This window comes from Coccinella septempunctata, chromosome 4, assembly GCF_907165205.1.
Source record: "Coccinella septempunctata chromosome 4, icCocSept1.1, whole genome shotgun sequence".
In the NCBI taxonomy this organism is placed as follows: domain Eukaryota; kingdom Metazoa; phylum Arthropoda; class Insecta; order Coleoptera; family Coccinellidae; genus Coccinella; species Coccinella septempunctata.
In genome coordinates this window covers 2,552,552-2,574,488 of record NC_058192.1, presented here as the reverse complement: position 1 = coordinate 2,574,488, position 21,937 = coordinate 2,552,552, and the positions used below count along the sequence as shown (strand labels likewise).

At 37.5% G+C, this 21,937-nt stretch overlaps 2 protein-coding genes across 8 annotated transcripts in view; both read left to right on the top strand.

Annotated features, from left to right (window-relative positions):
- LOC123312045 overlaps positions 1-21,937 on the top strand; it is a 153,993-nt gene that overhangs the window by 102,310 nt on the left and 29,746 nt on the right. For all 7 annotated transcript variants that reach the window (XM_044896234.1, XM_044896239.1, XM_044896238.1 and 4 more), the window contains exon 9: positions 4,294-4,383. In XM_044896234.1, the coding sequence (XP_044752169.1) occupies positions 4,294-4,383 (90 nt within the window). The remainder of the gene's footprint in view (positions 1-4,293; positions 4,384-21,937) is intronic.
- On the top strand, positions 16,899-18,319 carry LOC123312046 (ceramide glucosyltransferase-like). Its single transcript, XM_044896241.1, has one exon. The coding sequence runs from the start codon at positions 16,936-16,938 to the stop codon at positions 18,121-18,123; it is 1,188 nt and encodes a 395-aa protein (XP_044752176.1). The 5' UTR covers positions 16,899-16,935; the 3' UTR covers positions 18,124-18,319.

The window sequence follows — 21,937 nt, the reverse complement described above, 5'->3', positions numbered from 1 at the left end:
AGGCTCATTTAAGTGAAAACCTCGTATTGAAATATTAATGATGATCGGTTATGGTGATCCTGTCAAAAGTCATGAAAAAGATGGAATCACTTAAAAATTCGTCAAGAACAAACGGTTGTACTGAGGTCCATGAAATTTCGAGATTTATCATTGAAAGTGTTACCCTTTCAGAATATGTATCAGTCTTGGCTCTACAAGGATTTTTCTGGGTGATACGCGTGTCGAAAATTAACCTTCGAAAAATCCCGAAAAAGATGGGGTCAGTTAAATATTCGTCGAAACTGAACGGTTGCAGTGAGGCATCTTCTACACTTCGCAAAAAAATTAACGCACATTCTGAAAATTTCAATTTTAATGAAAGTTAACTCTACATTGACTTTATAACTTATTTTTTATGTTCTCTCGGGAAGGTTTTGAACGAAACAATTTTCTGAACTTCTCAGCCTTCTATTGAGGTTGTCCCAAACCTGCTCAATCGGATTGAGATCTGGACTTCTTGCTGGCCATTCCATTCGAGAGACTTCAACCTCTTCAAGGTACTCCTGAACGATGCGCGTACGATGGGGTCTGGCATTATCGTCCATAAAAATGAAATTTTCACCAATGTATGAGGCAAATGGCACTATATGCTCTTCAAGAATGTTCCTTATATTCTTATCAGCATTCATAGCTCCATTATCAACGACCACTAGGTCTGTGCGAGCAGTCAAAGATATTCCTCCCCATACCATAATCGATCCTCCCCCGAAACCAGTAGTATTCAGGAAATTGCACTGAGAATATCTTTCATGTGGACGTCTGTATACAAGGGAACGTCGATCACAATGGTAGAGGCAGAATCTAGACACATCTGTGAAGAGAACTCTTTCCCAATCGGCCTCTTCCCAATGGATATGCTCTCTCGCAAAATCCAAACGCGCCCTTCGATGGGCTGGGGTAAGAGCTGGGCCTCTTGCCGCGACACGAGGCCTTAAATCATATTCTCTGAGGCGATTTCTTATTGTCTGAGTGCTAATTTGCACCTCATGAGTTTGCTCAAGCTGAATTTGAAGGAGGCGAGCGGTTGCAAACCGTTGTCTCAACGAAGAAACTCTCAAGTAACGTTCTTGAATGGCAGTTGTTACCCGTGGTCTACCCTGTCCTGGTCTTCGGACATTCATACCTGTCTCCCTGAATCGCTGCAACATTCTGGACACACTTGTTTTGGGAAACTCCAAACCTTTCTGCAATTCTTGTGTATGTCCACCCGTCTTCTCGCAAAACTACCGCTTGGGCACATTCCTCTTGGGTGAAATTGCGTGTTTCGCGTTGCATAGCGATCGAATGTAGAAAATCAAATGAAAGAAAAACTATTTATCACTAGAATTGATCGAGAACAACTGATTTTAGAATGGAGCCAATACATTCAAAATCTGATAATATCATCTTTTTTTATTCCGGCTGGGAAAAAACATCTGTATTGAAGAAAACCGTTGAAAGTGGATAACATATGCATGCATAATTCTGATAAAAATAATTATCATTGAGAACACCTTCAGTTGTAGAATAAATTTGAGATTTCCATAATGTGCGTTAATTTTTTCGCGCAGTGTATTTTCTCCCCATTTCTGATTTGAGATTCAAGAATGAATGTTTTTGTCTGTCGATGAAAACCATCTTTATATTCTGCTTATAATTGCAATACAACAACAGCCCAACGAATAACTTGACAGTTTTCTTGGAAATGGGAAGAATTACTTTAAAACACAGATTATCTACCTCAACATTCCAATTATTCAGACAATCAAACAGTATTGCCAACCGAAGCAAAAATCAGGTTTAACCTGCATCTAATAGTGGCTGTTGGCCCAGAAAAATCTGAATCCTCTGGCGTGAGTGTAAAGGTGGCCTCGGTTCTTTTCCTGATTGATTTATGACCACCTTCCAAGAACAAGACACCGACCGACCCAACGGTAGCACCGATATATTATTTTCGTTGTTAATAAAGAACTTGTGGTGAAGGCAGCAAAGCGTAGATTTGGTAGCTGCCACAGCTACATGGTTGATTAAACGCCATGCCTCATCAGGTGGCACTAGATTGAATTCTTCTCTGCGAATGTGTATGGTCTATTAGGGCTTCTGCTTGAGGTTCCACTGCTTCATGCCTTGTATTTATAAATAAAGATGAAATAATGAATTCGCGTAGCACTCACTGATCTTTGTCCATCTTTCTCAATATTTCCCAAAAAATAGCTTCGATCAGGTTAAAAACCTTATATTTTCGAGATGTATATTCATCTCGCTGCATCCATCGAATTCTTCCTTGCAATTAACGAATCGAAGAATCCGACCAAACATTGCCTTAATGGAGAGCTCCTGAGGATCGCAAGGTCGACATAATGTGGGACTACGTTACATAATTGTTTAATTATACCGTTTCACACGTGTGTAAATTGTCAGATTCGATGTTCGTATGCACTTGAAAAACCCACTTCCATCTGTTGTGTCAGTGTAATTAATCTGATCGAATTAAGCGTATGATTGATGCATACATGATTATGGTTTAGGGGCACTCCCAGAAATGGGCTTGTTTAATGGTGTTATAACTTTTGCATAAGACAAAGTAGTAGGCATTTTTCAATTATCGTACTTGGTGATCATGATCTCATAATTACTAACTATTAACAGCTTTTAAAGAAGATCAAGGAGGATATAAAGTTGATTGTTGAATAAGAGATTCTCCTTTATATTTTCCCTACTAACCCTTCGGTGGGATGGAAGAAAAAGGATTTGGTTGACAAGTTCATCTTGAAATACTTCAAATGTCAGTCGCGAGATTCAAATTTGAAGCAAAACAATTCGAGGAAACGAGTAGGAGTACAAAGGAAGCCCGAAGAACCTAACGACTAATGGACAGAGAAACAAATTTCCATCAAATACTCGCCATCCTCTTGGCTGCACGATACCTACAGAAATTCTGGATTTTCTCCAGTGAACGTTTGATACCTCTTGAAATATCGTGCCACTGTTATTTATCATAAAGTTGGTGTGCCCCTTTTACTAATTACCGTAAGAATGGAACCTAGGGACGTGTTCCACGATATGCGTGAACTGAATTTTTAACAGGACGTATTTCGGCCTGTTCGTCTCTGTCTTGCCTTTCCGTTATCTCTGAATAAGTGAATTTCCCTCGCAAGAGATAAAAGACACTTCCTGGCAAGAGATTCGACCTTCTTCCAAGGTGCGGTTTGATTTTCAATGAGGGAGTCGATCTTTCCGATAAACTTCATTTCCTTATTGGGGGCAGGGTGGGTAAACGACCCCGTTTTTGAGGGAAATAGGGGGGGAATATACGGTTTGAACGGTTGATCGTCAGTTGGTCAGGTGAAGCGTGAAGAATTCGAGTTCAAAATGGCGTTGATTAAATGAGAAAAAAATTCAGACAATTGTGAATAACAAAAATATCATCAAAAAGTGTCAGACTGAAATGGGTTGAAGTTTCGCTGGCATTTACCTTCAGTAAATAACATCAATTCGATCATCACGTGTCAAACGCAAACACCCATAACTGACCTAGAATAGCCTTGAATTTCAAACTTGAATATTGAAATTTTTTGCCTATATCCCAGAACTACATTCAGCTCTTGAATATGATGATATAAATGACTCTACAAAGGAAATTGGACCTGGAAATTCACTGAAAATAATTTATGTCCGATCCCAACCGAAACTGTTATTTCTCCGCATTCGCATTTCGAATAAATGCAAATGGTGACTCATACTCCGCTGTCAGGTGATGTAATTCACGGTTTATTGTATTCTGTTATGAAAATGCGATGAAATATTGGTCTCCGGGTCATTTATCAAGGTATGCCCGATTTCCATTGGACATGCTCGTACAATGGCAGCAGGAAATCGGGGAATGAAAGTTGTATGAGTCCGCACAATGTATTCAAAATGTTTGGGATGAAATTCAGATTTTCTGTTGGTTCCAGAAAGGCGAAAATGCTCGGCATGCAATAAATATGTAATATAGAAACGGCCAGTATAGGGGTAAAAGACTCGCTCATATGGATACATAGAAAACAGAACGACAGAATACGAAGCCTAGCCTGCGCTGTCACTGGAGCTGTCAGAACTTCTTCTAGTGGGTGAAGGTTACTTAACCGTCACTCACCTGAGGATACTATTATGACAGCGAAACACGTATGGTGTTTTAACAACTAATTTAGTGAAAATCATGTAATCTGTTTCAAGACTTAATATTAATTGTGATCTCGAATACATAGTTTTACCAAATATTTTTTCTTTCAGTATGGGAAACAACTACGAGAGAACTACCGAGCTTTCAAGAACAAGAATGAGGCTCCAGCCAGGGAATTCGGCAGAGCCAATGTTCCAAATGTAAGTAGGCCAGTTTAAGAGTGATATAGATCTTTCGGCGAAGTTAAAAAATCGAGACGTTCGAAGAAGGCCATCAAATCTATCTGAAAACTGGGGAACGATAATTTTAGGTAGTATAATTCAAGTCCAAGTATAGCATTATTTCCCAATGAAACGGCTTTTTGTGTTTCCCGTTGTTTCGAATGTGCCATTAAGGGAGGGACGTAAACTTCCATCCCTTTTTTATTACGATGTTGCTTTCAGTGTTTGGACATCGGATTATTGCCGGAATGATTTGTGCCGAAACGACTAATTCTATACTCTCACATAACGTTTCTATTCGTCATTCGAACAATAGGAAATTGCGTGTTTATAACACAGTCAAATCAAATTTTTCATAGGAGAATAAAAGGAATATAAGGGGACGAAGGTCGAAATTATTGTCGCAAATTAATTCCTGGAGAATAAGTTCTTCGAAATATGTCGAACGTTCTTATTTCCTGGAAATTCGAATACTGGTAACACTCAAATGAAAGGAAAAAACGGACTGTAATTATTATTCGAACAGACAATTTGTGAATAGAAAGAAAAAAGTGCACTAGAAAATTCACCAAGGTTCTTCCTCCACTTACATTCTTTCTTCTGATTTCTATTTCTTCGTAACTACAAGTTGAGTCAAAATGTTAGATGAGTAGTCTCTCACCTTCCCTTGCCTATTGAACGAATTCTAAATGGAATTCTTACTCTGATCTCATGAAATTATGCATGAAAATTTCACGGTGAAAAAGATTCTTGGTTTAACCAAATTTTTAGAGATGTGAAGGGATTATTTTCTCTTCCCATAAGAGAAGTTTCTATAGCGAGTTAAAAAGTTCCCCAATGCTTGGATTGCACCATATTTCGTGGAATATCGTATGATTCATATTGAGCGATAAATGTTTTAATGTTGGGAAGTGATTACATGTGGAAATTGCAACGGTAAGTTAGCTGAGATGTCCTTGAACTCGATACTCTAGTTCCTGGGCTTTAAATTTCGATATATCGATTATTTAGTGGCGATTTCGCAGATGACTATGTTTTTTGGAAGAAATAGTCAAGATCTGAGGGGTTCTCAGATGTCTCAATGAGAAAACGAATTTTTAGTGGAGTGGATCCTTCACTCATTGTGCATGAGGACTGTCAATTAATCATTCTGAATTGAGTGAATAAAAAATGAATGAATTTCATACCTACGTTGATTTTTACTCATTTTGGATATCTTTTTTGGTACGTCGTTTTCGTTATCGAGACGGGTCATTGCATTGACTAATTTGAAATCGTAGATTACGAATATGCAATTAGAGTTTTTGTAGGATCAGTGTTTTTAGGAAACAAGTCACTTTCACTGGAAAATTTCGAAAATATTGGTCAACTTTGAGGAGATGTAGCAGTCAGAAAAAGAAAAAAAGACATATGCTGATCTTTCTGGTGATAGATTGATTCTTTGCTAATAGAAAAATTCAATATTCATTGAGCTACCACGAACAGTTAAGATTTTTTGATTTTTTCCGCGAAGGTCCAAAATTTCCGATTTTCCATCGACCACAACTTGAAAAATAAATTTTTAAAAAAATATCTGTTTGCATATTCGTGTTCTACGCCCTCGAATTAGTGTACAGTATAAATTTGGTTTCGATCGGAGACCAAAAATATTTTTCAAAAAATCGCAATTTTTCCATACATATGTATGGAAAATTCGAAAAAAATTTTATCTCCCCGATTTTCACCAAAACTGGATCATTTACTAAATTGAGGGCGTAGATTACGAATATGCAAACAGAATTTTGTCGAAAGGATTAGTTTTCAAGTTATGGTCGATGGAAAATTCGAAATTTTGAACCTTCGCCAAAAAAATCATAAAATCTAAATTGTTAGCCTGAGGTGGATCAAAGATAGATTTTTCTATTCGAAAAGGATCAATCTATCATAAAAAAAATCAGCATATGTCCAGTGCCTCTTTTCTGGCTGCTACAGCTCCTCAAAGTTGATCAATTTTTCAGAAATTTTCCACTAAAATTGATATATTTCCTAAACTCCTGATCTTAGTAAGAATCTAATTGAATATTCGTAATCTACGACCTCGAATTAGTCGAAAAAATGCCCCGGGTGGATATAGTTTGAAAAATTAAAAATTTTCGAATAATTTCGTCTGCTACTTGTGTACCCGCGCTCAACCATCGAATAAAAAATTACTCATTTAGCTATATCGACCTGGGTCATTTTACTGACTAAATCGAGGTCGTAGATCACGAATAAGCAGTTAGTTTTTTTCTAGGATCAGTATTTTGGGAAATAAATCACTATCCAGTTTTTACTTGTCTGCGTCTTTTCTTTACTTAAATGTGTAGGCTAGGGGCGGCATAATCTTAAGTTGACGCGTGCCGCCCATACCCTAGGAACGTCCCTGGACACCCTGTATATCATATGTTGAGAGAAATTTCTACAGATCGAGCCAAATGCATGCGTTGCGTCAACAAAATGTAATTTCGTAGAAGTGGGTCGTCGTTTCGGGACTGACCTGAATGCATAGAATAGAAAATGCAGAAAATTCCGTCCGTTTTACTACCCGCCGTTAACGTAAATTGCCGCAAATCCCGATGAACAATATGATATGGGAGAATATGCGGAACGTGTACGTGACCCGTTTCAGAACGAATCAATCTCTCGAGCTTCGAGTAACAATAGGGGAATCAATTACTGCGGGGCAGATTAGGTGGATAGCAGCGAAAATTCGACCGCTTTCCATTGTCGAAACGACCCGGTTTTCGTTATTTTGTTTGTGTAATCGGCCGCCCATTATCGGCTTATCTCAGCGTACACACCGCTCAAATATGAGAGTAATTGCGTTTTTTTTTTATCGGGCGATAAGGTCTCCGTACGGAGATACAGCAGAGCTATCTTTTATCGGAATTGTAGGGTTCGATTTGAATTTTTAAACGATTTCTGGTAGGTAATGGACGGAAAATGAAGCTCCGAATTTTATTACAATTGTGCCATTCAGGAACTATGCTTGTACCTGTCAAATGTAGGTTCTATCTAAAGCTACACTTTGTTACTTTTGAACTAATTGTGAAATATATCGAGCCGGGTCATTTTTTTCACTAATTCTAGATCGTAGATTACGAATATGCAATTAGATTTTTTGTAGGATCAGTATTTTAGGAAATAAATGAATTTTAGTGAAAAATTTCGTTAAAATTGGTCAATTTTGAGGAGGTGTAGCAGCCAGGAAACAGGCAATGGACACATGCTGAATTTTTTGGTGATAGATTGATCCTTTGCGAATAGAAAAATCCACATTTCATGTACCCACCGCGAACAGCTAAGATTTTATGATTTTTTCGGCGAAGGTCCAAAATCTCGAATTTTCCTCTGACCTTAACTTGTAAAATAAATTTTCAAAAAAATATCTGTTTGCATATTCATTATCTACGTCCTCGAATTAATCGACAGTATAAATTTGGTTTTGATCGGAGACCAAAAATATTTTTCGAAAAATCGCAATTTTGGAAAAATCGCATGGAAAATTTGAAAAATTTTCGATCTCCTCGATTTCCACAAAAATTGGAGTATACACTAAATCAAGGCCGTAGATTACGAATATGCAAACAGAATTTTGCTGAAAGGATCAGTTTTTAAGTTATGGTCGAAATTTTGGTTTTTACCGGAAAAAATCATAATATCTGAACTGTTCACGGTAGGTGAATAAAACTGGATTTTTCTATTCGCACCAAATCAATCTAACACCAAATAAATCAGCATATGTCCAGTGCCTCATTTTTGGCAGCTACAGCTCCTCAAAGTTGGCCAATTTTTCTGAAATTTTTCACTTGAAATGATTTATTTCCTTAAATACTAATCCTAGGAACGATCTAATAATCCTAATCTACGACCTCTAATTAGTCGAAAAAATCACCCGTATCGATATAGTTCGAAAAATAAAAAAATTTCGAATAATTTCGTCTGCTACTCGTGTTTACCCGCGCACAATCAAAAATTGTTCATTAAATATGAATGAATATTTGAATGTTTTGTAATATGATAGTTATTTACGTAACAAGTCCAGAAAATAGAGTTTTTTTTGACGAATAGATAAAACTGGTCTTTTTTGATTTTCGACCAAGTCTGAAAGCACTCCTTTCAGGAAAGCAAGAAATCCTGAAAGAAATTTTCAAAAAATAACATTGTGAATGAATTTCCAGTAGGTGAAAAATCCTTTCAGTGGGATTTATAAAAATTGAGGTCTATACAACATGAATAAATTACTTGTCTTGCAGAGCCATAAAAATATTTCACTCAAACTTCTTGTTTTCCATATTTGAACTGACGTATCCCAAATAATAGCAGTAAACCGGAGAAATCTTCATAAATTCATTAGCATTCTTCCATAGATATGTTCATCTCTCCGTCATATGGACGAACTGAGAATTTATTAACAGATATAAAGACGGAGAAAGTAGAAATAGGTACTCAGCAGGATATAATAATTGCCTCATTTATTCCCTTTTCCATTTCTAATAAATGGATATTCTTCGAAAGTTGCTTTATATCATTTTACCTATGATTGACGCTGGTAATTGGTTTCACTTTTTTTTTTCAGAAAATTGCGAAATAAAACTTTTCAGTATTGAAACTGAACCGAAAAAATATCCTCAAGTGTTATTACTTCCACAATGCTATGAGATCCTTTTGAATGGAGGCTACACCTCTCTCAGATATTCGAAATTCATAGATGGGACTATTCGAACATGAAAATAAATTCAGACTCCGAAAATTTGCATCAATTTTCGCATTCTACACAACCCCATGGCAATCCACACCTTTGCGTCAGTCGATGGCATATTCATAAAGTCCATCTCTCGTTTTCACAAAGTTATTCGTGTACTCATATCGGATAATCCGAAACGAAAAAAAAAAATGGAAATTCATCGAACGAGGTGACTTAATGAGTTGGCGTGAGTTTAATCTATATTCATGAGCCGTGGAACATTTTTTTCAAATGGTGCATGATTACAAGGCAGCTCGTCACGCAGGAACAGAGGTTTCAGGATATTGAAAATGCGAAATGATGATTATTCACGCGCATGTCCATTGTTTATCGGCCTCACTTTTGAACTCAACTGTATAGAATAGAATAGGCGTGCAAAAGGTGTGAGATGTTAGGACGATTGTTCCAAATGCTCGAATCAAATACGGAGCTATTTTGTCTTTGGCAATGTGGCAAATCTCAGAACATCCTGTTGGAGCTGATCAAAATCCTGTAAACAGTTCTGATCCTACTTCTAATTTATATAAGTAGGTTTGTAGGCATGTTCTGACCAGATTTCTTTAAACTTGGACACGTAAAAGATGGTTAGGGCGTGTGGGGACTCCAGGTGCACGTCCAATGTAACATTTAACATCTTGTTGTTTACAGAGCTTCATTTTCCAAGGTGGAAAGCTCACCAACGTAAAACCAACATGAAAAAGCTGAACATGCGAGCAGAACCCACTTTTGCGGTTCACAATCGAACCCATAAATCGAAGCGACAGAACGCGAACCGACAACAGGGGCCCGATTCTCGAATGTGTAGGAATTAGATCCTATAGGAACATGATCCCATGCTTTCAGTTCCCATAGGAAATCATAATTTGACGTGATACCTATTCTCGAATTCGATGGAATAGTTTTTCCCATAGGATTGACAGAGTGAGGTTTGTCGATGATAGTGTCTTGTCCTTTAACGAATACACCAATGAAAAAGATGTAAATTATGTTGGTAATATGTAACATATTCTGTGGTATGTAGTTCTGAGGTTATATTATTTTGACATTGAACTCAATGAATGAAAACTTCATGACTTCAATATTGTGTTCAAAGTGTTTTGATATATTTTTATTACTACTTGTTCATAATACATAAGACAGCGGAGAAAGATGGATAGAAACGGAAATAAAAGATATCGAAGAGGGGCCAGTATCAGTAAGGAGTAAAAAAAACTTCTGATTGAAATAATGGAGGCCTCTGAGGACTTGAGAGACTTAGGTCATTGGCGAAGAAAAGGCATATACTAAATAATTATATATGTAAATATATTATTGAGTCAGCATCAAGTTTTCAGATTAGTTTGTTGAAATGTTATTTCTTGTTGAGTTTTATTATTTATTATTCAGATTCTTGTTTTATTGTCACATAGCCTGTTCGTTAATTGTTGTATAATAATTTCGTTTACAATGATAATATACGCTGAATTTTCTCTACTGTTTGTTTTGCTCTCAAACATATAAAAGAATATTTCATGATAAGGGGTAAATAATCATAAAATATGATAAAAAGAATATGTTCGATATAAAACTGTAACATCCAAATTCAGAGGAAATATTTCCGAAATGGTCGTTACGGTGAGATGATTACTTTTCCTCACGTCTCATTTTGGAGCTCCCTGAGTTGAAAGTAATAATAATAATAATATAAATGTTTATTTGACTCACATACAAAAATTTCTCACAATCTGTACAAAATTAAGTACTAATTGAAACAACAAGAGTTCCCTTAACCCTCAAAATGTCAAAAAAAACATTAGAAAAAAATATCAGTGTCTCTGAATATTTTCTGTTGTCGACGTTTGTGAAGAAAATATTTCGAAAATGTTTGGTGATTGTTATGATAATCAGTTATTGTGACGGAGTTTGCAACGCAGCTCGTTCCATGTGTAGATGGCGACCAGCCAGGCACATTTCAAAAAATTCAATAAATGAATATGTTCCTAATCTTGAATTCCGAAAAATATTGATTCGCGAAACTGTCGAAATGAGAACATAAACGTCAAACGACCCTGTAACGTCAAATTTTCCCACTGGAAACAGCTCATTCCCATAGAAAAAACCATAGGAAGCAGTTCCTCTGAAATGTAGAGGAATATGTTCCCATACTTCAGTTCGAGAATACAGAATTTGAAAATTCCATGGGAAATGTCATTTTTTTCCTATAGGATTGCATTCCTACACATTCGAGAATCGGGCCCCAGACAGAAATGCACAATTTCCAGCGCATTCCTACCGTCACGGTTGCCAAATTTTCAATCTCCCGACTGCACGCTTCTAAGAAAAGAAATTATGATTTTGGCTTTTGTGGCCGATGCGAAACAGATCAGATACGCGAGTAATTTGCGACTTTTGCGATCAATCAACTTGGAAGTGTAATTAACAGAAGCCGGGATGGCAAATTTCCAGAGACTCAATCAAATCGAAACAGATACCGCCTCTTCCAAGAATAACTCGACAGAATGTTGAACGTGTTTAATGGATTTTGGAACTCCTGAGTCGCGATCCTGGATGTGGATCGCAGGAAGAGAATTGATTCGAGTAATTAAATCGGATCTATTGAATCACAACGTTGGGTTTTCATATTCCGATTCTCGTCATTAGGTCGACTAGGTACAATCCGACAGTTAACCTTCCAATAATCACTGATAATACCGCAATTAATGAATGAAGCTAAAATTTGACATATCTGTATAGATATCATCTATACTCCATTCACTTTTATCTGAACACTCGGTTGGCTATGGAAATTTGAAGCATTTCTCTCCGTATGGTATGAAAATGTGGGGTTATGAAGCTTGTCAAAACATTTTTGGGTTTTAAATCAACGCTATGTTGCCCGTTCTACGTAAAAGTTTCTGTTATTACGTATTTTATCACAATGTTGAATCTCTTAGGAAAATATGTGACGAACATACTTGAAGTTTTTACAAACTGATTGAAGGCATACCAAATCCAGTTATTTGCATGGAAAATACAAGAGATCAGTATAATATCATAATATGCACTAGCTTGAGGAGAGTTAATATTCGTTATCTTCTTTGGCTTACATCATTTGTAGATTTCAAAAATATTAACCCGAAGATGAAATGCATATGATGCAGTGGTTGGGAATGGGTATCTCCCGAAGGAATCAACAGATAATTACAAGAATGTTAAATTCTTCAACAAAAATCTTATCTTGCATTAATATAAGTAAAAGGAATTGAAGGAAGTTTCAAGTTAAGATGAACTTCACCTTTGAACAAAAATTTCATATGAATAAGCAATTAACAGGTCAACTGGCGCGTATTTGTAGCTATTCATCTTGATACATTGATATAATAATAATAGTTAGGTATTTATTGGTACCTTAAGACATTTACAATGTATAGGACAAGTCAAATGAAAAACAGAAAAATCCATTTTAGGGAACTCGTTCTCCGATGACATTTATCGAAAATCCTGTACTTAACTTTTCGCATTAATTCACTCAAACATAAAATTCTGAAATGCCACCACTTTTTTGGGTCTCCCAATAGAAGGAAATTCTTTGTCATACTCTTCATTCACAATCTTTCTGATTGTGGAAATATTCAGCTGAAATATGAGTCGTTTAGATTCAGATGAAACATTATATAAATTCTCTTACCTTGAATATGTTCGCTACCGTCTGACGTATTGTGGATTTTAGAATATCAGGGTATAACTATTTGAATGAGCGGACCTGAATTCTAAATAGCACTTCCTGTAACCCTGTCTCTTTTTTCAATCACTTTCGGCATTTTCGAATTTTCGTAATAAAAATTGATATTAGTTGTGGCAACGGCGTTATGACATTAACGACATTTCATGAGTGCCAACCTAACTTCGTTCTAGTTACAAAAACTTGAGAAAATTACTTCATGGCCAACCGACTGCTAAAATAAATTTGAATGAAGTATATATACTTTTAATCTTCAATAAAAACCAAGTTCAAACTTTTGACTCACTTCGAAACCGAACATTCACCCTGTATATTGAGTAGGCATCTCATCATCGTCATTTCATAATGACGAAAATGAGTCATAAAAGTGGAAGATCCGAAATTTGCAATATTCATTAGGAGCAAACGGAGCACCACTCTGGAAATGAATTTTAATTTGTAGGATAATAGAGGCATAATTTTTCGACGTTGAATTTCACTTTCTGAACTGAGCTCGTCGGGTTCAATCCCCTAAGACCCGTTACAGGGAGAGAAAAACCTTTCTGAAGTTCCCATTCCGGCTGGTTCAAAGAAGGAAAAGTAATTATTGTTCTTTCCAAGCAGTTCCACATTTCATACAACTCCAAGAGGGACGAGTGCAAAATTCAGTAAAGGAATTTGGCGAAGCTTGCCTTGGGGAATAACTTCTTACTAAACAAATTATGTATTTTCGTATCCGAGCAGAAATATGAAATGAGTTGAATTAATCGAGATCAGTTGGATGGACCATTGCTTCATAGTTTCATCAGTTTTTCTCCTCTTGATTAATTCTGGATAGATTAAAACCAACCATCCATTCGGCTAATCGGAAAAATCTTCTGAGGAATGAAAAATAAGTATATTAAGTTAATTCCATTCGCCTGATACCAAACCATTAGGAATTTTTTATCAGCTCAGCGAGATAGCTTGCAGTGAAATATTCAAGAAATGACGTTTGCATGCTTCCCAACATATGTGGGAATGAATTTGTCGTTTCAAATTGAGTCATTTTAAGATTAATTCTGAAGTTATTCGAGGAAATCGTGTTTTGCCGCCATTAGTTTCATGGAAAATGACGAAGATAAGGCAGAGAGTGGGTGAAATTTGCGATATGGGAAAAGCGAAAATGACCTGCTGAAATCAGTTCACTTCTAACAACTCGTTATGTAGAATAAAATGGGAGATGATACTAGTTTCGTTCGGATATAGTAAATTTTTCATTTCCGTCATATCATATCTCAGAAATGTTCGTAATAGATTTATTGAGCTGCGTGTCTACATACGATCAACCTCCCTGAAATGGCAACAGTATCTAAGCAAGACTGCTTTAGACCGATAACATAGTAGAGAAATGAACAAAATTATTGTTCTACCGTCGTATTTTCATGTGAATCCAGAAAACTCCATAAATATCGCTGAAAAGATCTTGGATCATGTTAATCTAGAGTTATTGGAACGTTTGTATGAAATATTTTATCAGTTCTCATCTTCCTTCTGTTAATAATCACATCTCCTCAAAACAATCAGTAAAAAAAGGTGTTTCATCAAAATTTTTTCTGATAATGGATTCCAACAAAAGTACTTGTGTCGTGCAAGTGGGTAGACCATGTAAATTTCCAAGGTTTTCCGTTTCATTTCCGGGAGCATTGTGAAGACAAACGCTCCCAGGTCAATTTTTCCGTATCTATTCGTAACATGAAGCTATCAGGGAAGAATTTCCTGAACGGTCTCGAACGTGCCCTGTTGTGGAAATAATACTATTTCCTTGTTACGAGCTTTATGCGGAAAATGTACTGAAATGAAAGCTTCCTATATCGGCTCGGTAGAAGTCATATTCGAGCGCTGAAATTCCTTCCTCGAATTTCATTTGCATTTTCAGCTCTTTATTGCCCAGAGGTATTTACGTAACTACCCTTTTTTCCTCTGGAAATGGGTAGAAATATGCTGTGTTCGCACAATGCCCGAGATAAAAATATTCAGTTCGCCATCTAAAAGGGGTGATGTTTGTTTTTTGGAATTTTTTATAGACTTTTCCAACGCAGAATTATCTCAGAGATTCACCTCTATTCGGAACGCGCAGTGTTTTGTTGAAAGATGAGGAAAGCAAAGTTTCATAAAACAGTCATCCATGTAGATGCTGAACTGACCCCGGTAACGTCGACGTAGTTGCCTATAACTCCGAAACTGTTAGTTTCAACATCAATTATTTTCCCACTTTAAATGTAAGCTCTTATTGCAGTTATCCCTTGCCAACTTCATGGGACCTATATCGATTTCGGACAGTCCCGCTTCAACGCGTTCAGTGATTAAAAAAAACCAATTCCTCCTTGAAAATGAATGACAGCACTCAATAAAAGCGGAGATGGAAAAGGTTCCCCAGTGTAATATCGAATTTCGTTCGTGAAAAGCAACGCTCGTTAAAGATTGATTGACATAAATCGAATGACAATTTGTGGAATTCGATGTCCGTTGTTCCCTGAAAAGTTCATCGCACTAGGTTGTTGTGAATCATAGACGTATCTGGCAATACTATGTAGCTACAACGATTGGCGTTTTAGCGAAGACTTGACACGTCGAAGTTGAGGCATTGTGAGACGGTATGTTATCATAGTCCATTTTCTATAAATTCCAATCATGGGTCATTCAGAATTCTTGATGAATTCCTACGACTTCTCTACAATAGATCCTAAAAATTTAACGATTTTTATAGGGCCCAATATAATTCCAACAATTCGGATTCCAGGAGAGCCAATCAAACCGATTGAATTCCTCTATCAATTTGCGATTGTTCGGAGAATTCAAATGGTTTCGAGCATACCTATTCGAGTATACCCTGATCACCTTCGATATCGTTTCCACTCTACAAGATGGCATCTCAAATATGTATAAGTGACATACTACATACAAAGCAGAACACTCAGTTTCGATGAATTTATCACGACATTTTTTGTAATCATTGTCTTAGAGTTGAGTATGTAATCGATGCTAAACCCAATCTGTGAATATAGTTGACATATAGGTACATGTATATTCCTATACATTCGGTCTGATGAAATCGCGAATACTGGGTGTTCAGCTATTGTATCTCTACGTGATTTGAAGAAAACAGATATATCACTGAAGATTATTGACCGAAAAATTGACACAAAGCCTGAGATGCCCTAGTAGTTATCCTTCCTGTCAAAGACCCTCGTATTTCGTCTAATACAGGATGTCTCTTGTGGATGCCGAGTTCGATGATGAGTCCATTCCCAATCTGTCAGATTGGATAAACAGTTCGGGGATTGGATTCGCAATCAAATGTTGACAGATGTCGTTGAAACCAATGCGATCTGGACGTTATTCCATTTGGAGTCAACGCCTCCTGCCACAGACAATGCAAGTTGGCTTGCTGCACCTCGTCGACTATGATTTGTACGGATTCAGAAAGACGAAATGAGCGGTATACCGTGTGCATCGGAATACTTTGTGCGGCTTCCATAACTCCCTGCGAAATCCTCAATACGGCAACGGGGATCAATAGGGCTTTTTGCGATGTCGGAATCAATAATTCAGTCCTTCGTATACGCCGAATGTGACAGGCAGAATGTGGAAAATATCCGTAAATCATTCATGTAAAGAAAGAGGGCGTCGTCTCTCTTTCACCGGCGAATATCGTCTATATTTTACTGAGGCGTACGTGATTTTTTGCCCCGGCTACAAATTTTTCAGCCCGGGCATGATATCTGCTCAGTTTGAGAGATGGCTGGATGGAAATGCCTCATCTGATTTAGTATACATTTCGCATGAGATACGAGTCGGAATAAAGCATTCGGTGTTCGTCCTTTTCGGGGTTTTATGGCTGTCAGTTGCTGAAAAAGTTCCAAAATTACTGTATCAGCATACAAGGCACTATAATCTTCTTCTATCTACTGGGAATCGGGATGTTCTTGACGAGAGTCATTAAAATATATCTACGTTAACCATAAATAATTATCTTCGATGAATTGCTCACAGATAGAAATCTGACAACGTCATTTATTCGAAAATGAATCAACTGAATATTGACACTATTTATGTCCTAGCGTTAGCATTTTTTACTTTATGGTCAGCCCTATGGATTGTACATATTTTAGCAATCTTACACGGTAAATTTCGGCTCCATCGAAAAAAGACTGAAATCTGCACCGAAGACATGTATCCCGGTGTTTCCATTCTGAAACCGTTGACTGGCATCGACCCCAACTTGGCGGAAAACCTAGAGTCTTTCTTCACTCTCGCATACCCCCGTTACGAAATCCTGTTCTGCGTGGAAAACGACAAGGATCCCGCCCTGAAGATCGTGCAAGAACTGATGGAAAAGTATCCGAACATAGTGACGAAAGTGTTCAAAGGCGCCTCCAAAGTAGGCGCTAATCCGAAGATAAATAACATCTACAAGGCGTTTCAAGATAGCGTTTATGACTTAATACTAGTTTCCGATAGCGGTATAAAGATGAAAAATGATACCCTTCTCGATATGGTAGCGTACATGACTGATAAAACTGGTTTGGTTCATCAGATGCCGTACACCAGCGACAAAGAAGGATTTCCAGCCGTCCTCGAGAAGATCTACTTCGGGACCGTCCAGTCTAGGATATACCTAGCGGCAGATTTCCTTCGTAGGAACTGCCACACCGGGATGTCGACTCTGCTCAGAAAATCCGTGCTGGAAGGTAAAGGGGGATTGAAAACTTTCGGTTGTTATCTGGCGGAAGATTTCTTCATATGCAGATACTTCAAGGAGAAGGGATGGAGGACGACGATCAGCAGCCAACCAGCCATGCAGAATTCTGGAGTTTGCGACATCAGCTATTTCCAGGCTAGGATGACGCGTTGGGCGCAGCTTCGAGTAGCTATGATACCCTTAGTCATTATCTTCGAGCCCTTATCAGAATGTATGGTCATAGGAGTTTTTGCAGCTTGGGCATCCTCTGTCTTATTCCAGTGGAATTACACAACGTTCTATCTCACGCATATTCTGACCTGGTTCTTGTGCGACTGGATCCTGATAACGACAGTTCAGAACGGAGCCCTGCCTTTCAATAAATTCAAATTTGTGGTTGGGTGGTTGGTGAGGGAATGCTCAGGTCCTTATATATTCTTCAACGCGCTTATAACACCCGACATACAGTGGAGGAATAGGGTGTTCAAGTTGTCTTGGGGCGGTGTTATAAAAGATTTCGCCACGGTTTGATTGGTGAGGTGTGCAGCGATAGGAATTGTCTTTACACGTGGGGTTTAAAGTGATATTGGTGGTATTGTATCGGTGATATAGAAGGTTAGGTTGCAATTTGATGTGTGGGATCTGCATCTCTATATAATTATATGTTTTTAATCGATTTTATTTCATATTTTTTTATGATTGAATTTAGATGGAGAGAACTGGTGAAATAAAGGGAATTACTCTAATCTTAGATATTTTTATTTGGCGAAATCTCACCTCAAGAGTGATACTTTCATTTCAAGCTCTTCTGAGTGTTTGTTGCTCTTTGTGTGAAGCGATATGTCTTCGCTCTAAAAATAGACCTCAGGTTCTGCAATCACTTCTTCATTTGATCAACCTTTTTCACTCGAGCATCTTTTTTATGTCTGCGAGAATCCAGTAGGGGTTCGAAGAGTAATTCAAAGCGTAATTAATCTAATTTGCCCATTATTTTTTTGCAGCAGTTCCTTCATTTTGGGAACTTTTAGATTGATGTAGTAGGTACCTATACATACAGGGTGTTCCTAAATTGAACGTACAAACGAAAAGGGGAGATTCCTTAAGTGAGTTTAAGAAAAAAAAGTCCCATAAACATGGGGTCGCAAACGTTTCGTTTTCGAGATACAGAGTGTTGTAGTTTGAATTTTTTTCAAGTTTTTTTCTCATAGTATCTACACTTCACAAGATATTCAACTGAAATTTGGCATAGATATTACATTTTAGAGTTCTCACCACGTGACATGGCAATTTCGATAGAAAATCTACAGGGTGATATTTTTTCTGGAACACTGCCACCTGTTCTTCTGCAGAACTTTTTTTTGGTGAGCAACTGTTAATTTGAAAAAATGTAAAAAGAAGCTTTGTTCTTATACTAAACTTTTCGGTCTCTTGTAGCACTGAATTCATTCACCACAGATTACAAACTGGCCTTCCTATCATAGTTACGAGAATTTCGAAAGAATCGTTCAAAATTTTTTTTCTCGAAATCGTTGGTAGATACAACAAAACTACAAGAGACCGAAAAGTTTAGTATAAGAACAAAGCTTCTTTTTAAATTTTTTCAAATTAACAGTTGCTCACCAAAAAAAAGTTCTGCAGAAAAACTTGGCAGTGTTCCAGAAAAAATATCACCCTGCAGATCTTCTATCGAAATTGCCATGTCACGTGGTGAGAACTCTAAAATGTAATATCTATGCCAAATTTCAGTTGAATTTCTTGTGAAGTGTAGATACTATGAGAAAAAAACTTGAAAAAAATTCAAACTTCAACACTCTGTATCTCGAAAACGAAACGTTTGCGAACCCATGTTTATGGGACTTTTTTTTCTTAAACTCACTTAAGGAATCTCCCCTTTTCGTTTGTACGTTCAATTTAGGAACACCCTGTATATGGAAATATTAGAATTCTTTCATCAGCATCGACGAAAAATCAAGTTGAAGAAAGTATTCCTTCTGGGCGTAACGCTTTTAACGTCACCGACTAGTATATTTATTTGCCGAACTTTAACCAAACGTAAGAAGCCCATAAATTTGGTCTATATTCGAGTAGCTAGGGCCCGACTGTAGTTCGGACGCTTTCACTCGAGTGGTTATATGTCGTGGAAGAAGCAGCGGCGAAGGAAAGAACCGCAATTTGTCCCGTTCGAGTGTACCAGACATTGATATTCGCTATTTGGCGTGCAATTGCTGAGATTTATTACCCGGTTCTTGGCGAGAACTTAATGAACGTTATACGAGAAGTATACGGAGAAAACAGCCGATGTAAGTTGAATCCTGCGAGGAAACGTCGGTTTTTACGCCCGTCCCGGGGACACTTGAATGCCGATTTATCTCCATAACGAATCCGGAATCGCTTGACGATTTTGACGTGAAAATTTTATATCTCGCGGGGAGACCGAGACAGTCTCGCCCATCTCCGTACCTGATGAATCTTTGAGATTGAACGCGAAGCAATTACAGGTTGAATCTTTGACTCGCACAAATATTTCAACAGTGGATTCTTGAGGTCAAAAGAAACACTTTTTTCCTTTAACATTTTTTCTGAATCGGCCCTGATAAAAAGATATAGCCATTTCAAGTTCTCTCAATGAACTGTGCCACCCTTAGAAAGACAAAACTACCAGAATATCTACAGCTAAATCTGTGACACTACACATCTATGGATGTGTTAAACAGAGTAACATTCAGCCAAAGTACCCAATTTTTCAAATATCACAGATACCTTTCAATTTTTGAACATCAAATTACCCGAAAACGACGCATTATACGAGAAAATACGAAGAATACTTTTATTTTAGAAAACGTTTGAATATTCATAAGATAGCGTCCAACTTAGTTTCAAGAGTTGGATTTTTTGAATTTTGGTATTTTTATGGTACGAAGGTAATGGTCATAATGAGAAAACTGCAAGACGTAGCTGATATCTTGTGTTCGAAAAAAAATCATCAAATGAATGAAAAACTACGAGGATATATTGAAATCTGGTTAGCCTAGAACAGTTCCATGCATAAAAAAATATTGCGTTACCATAGCAACGAACAATAACTCATTAGAAGTGTCAGTGTGAAGTTTGAGGTCAAAAAAGTAAACCAGAGTTACGCAATAAATCAAAAGAAAGAAGATGTCCACCGAAATTGTGAAAATCGAAAAATTGAAGTATCGAGCCATCACCAAGTACCTGTATTTAAAAAGGGTTAAGAGGTAAACAGATTTACGAAGATATGCTTAATACCCTTGGTGATCAATGCCCTTCGTATGGGACCGTGAAAAATTGTACTGCAAGCTTCAAAATAGGCAAATTTTCCATTGAAGGTGATGACCGATCGAGAAGGCCAGTTTCTGTGTCAGTCCCCGAAAATATCGGTGCAGTTCATGACAGGATTTTATCAGACCGTCGAATTGGGCTACAACGGATACCTGAAGCACTGAATATTTCATACGAACGCGTTCATCATATAGTTCACGTCAATTTAGACATGAGAAAAATTGCTGCAAAATGTTCGAATGTTGACCGAAAGCGTGAAAGGGTAGAAGCATCGCGTTCGATCTGTGCTCGATTTGAAAACAATGTAGACTTCTTAAACCGAATTATTACTATGGATGAGACTTGGGTACATTTCTACGATTCAGAAACAAAGCAACAATCGATGGAATGGCGACACTCTGGTTCTCCAAGACGTAAGAAGTTTCGTGTCCAAAAATCTGCTGGAAAAGTTCTTTCTTCAGTTTTTCGGGATTGCCCTGGTGTAATCATGATTGATTTTTTGGATAAGGGTAGTACAATAACTGGAAAACTGGAAGACGTGGGTGATATATTGTGATCCAAATAGATTCATCAAATCAATGAAAAACTATATCCTAAAATTCATTTCATTCGATGAAACCGTCTGTAAGATGGAACTAAAAATAAAAAATGTTATGGTTTTTCAACATCCTGTATCTTTTAAACCGAGCCGATTCGGCAAAAATGGTAATGGAAAAAAGTGTTCCTTTCGACCTCAAGAATCTACTGTTTAAATATTGGTACGAGTCAAAGACCCACTCCACAGTATCAATGTCATAATCTACAGTGGCCAACGCCAAAATCCGGACGATCGGTGTTCCATTACACGTGAACACGAGACCGTTAGGCGGTGGTATCAATCAGCGCGGCAAAAATGCTGAATATTGGCCGATGTAACGAGATTGCATCCAATTTGCCGCCTGGCAACGCAGATCCGGGAAACACATCCAGAAGCCGGTAATTCAATAGACGGGGCGGGGGGCAGAAACGTTGGGGGGATGCTGGCTAAAAATAGGACCCCCGT

Excerpts from the sequence above, each read along its gene's own strand:
- LOC123312046 (XM_044896241.1), top strand. The coding sequence starts at position 16,936 with ATGAATCAACTGAATATTGACACTATTTATGTCCTAGCGTTAGCATTT.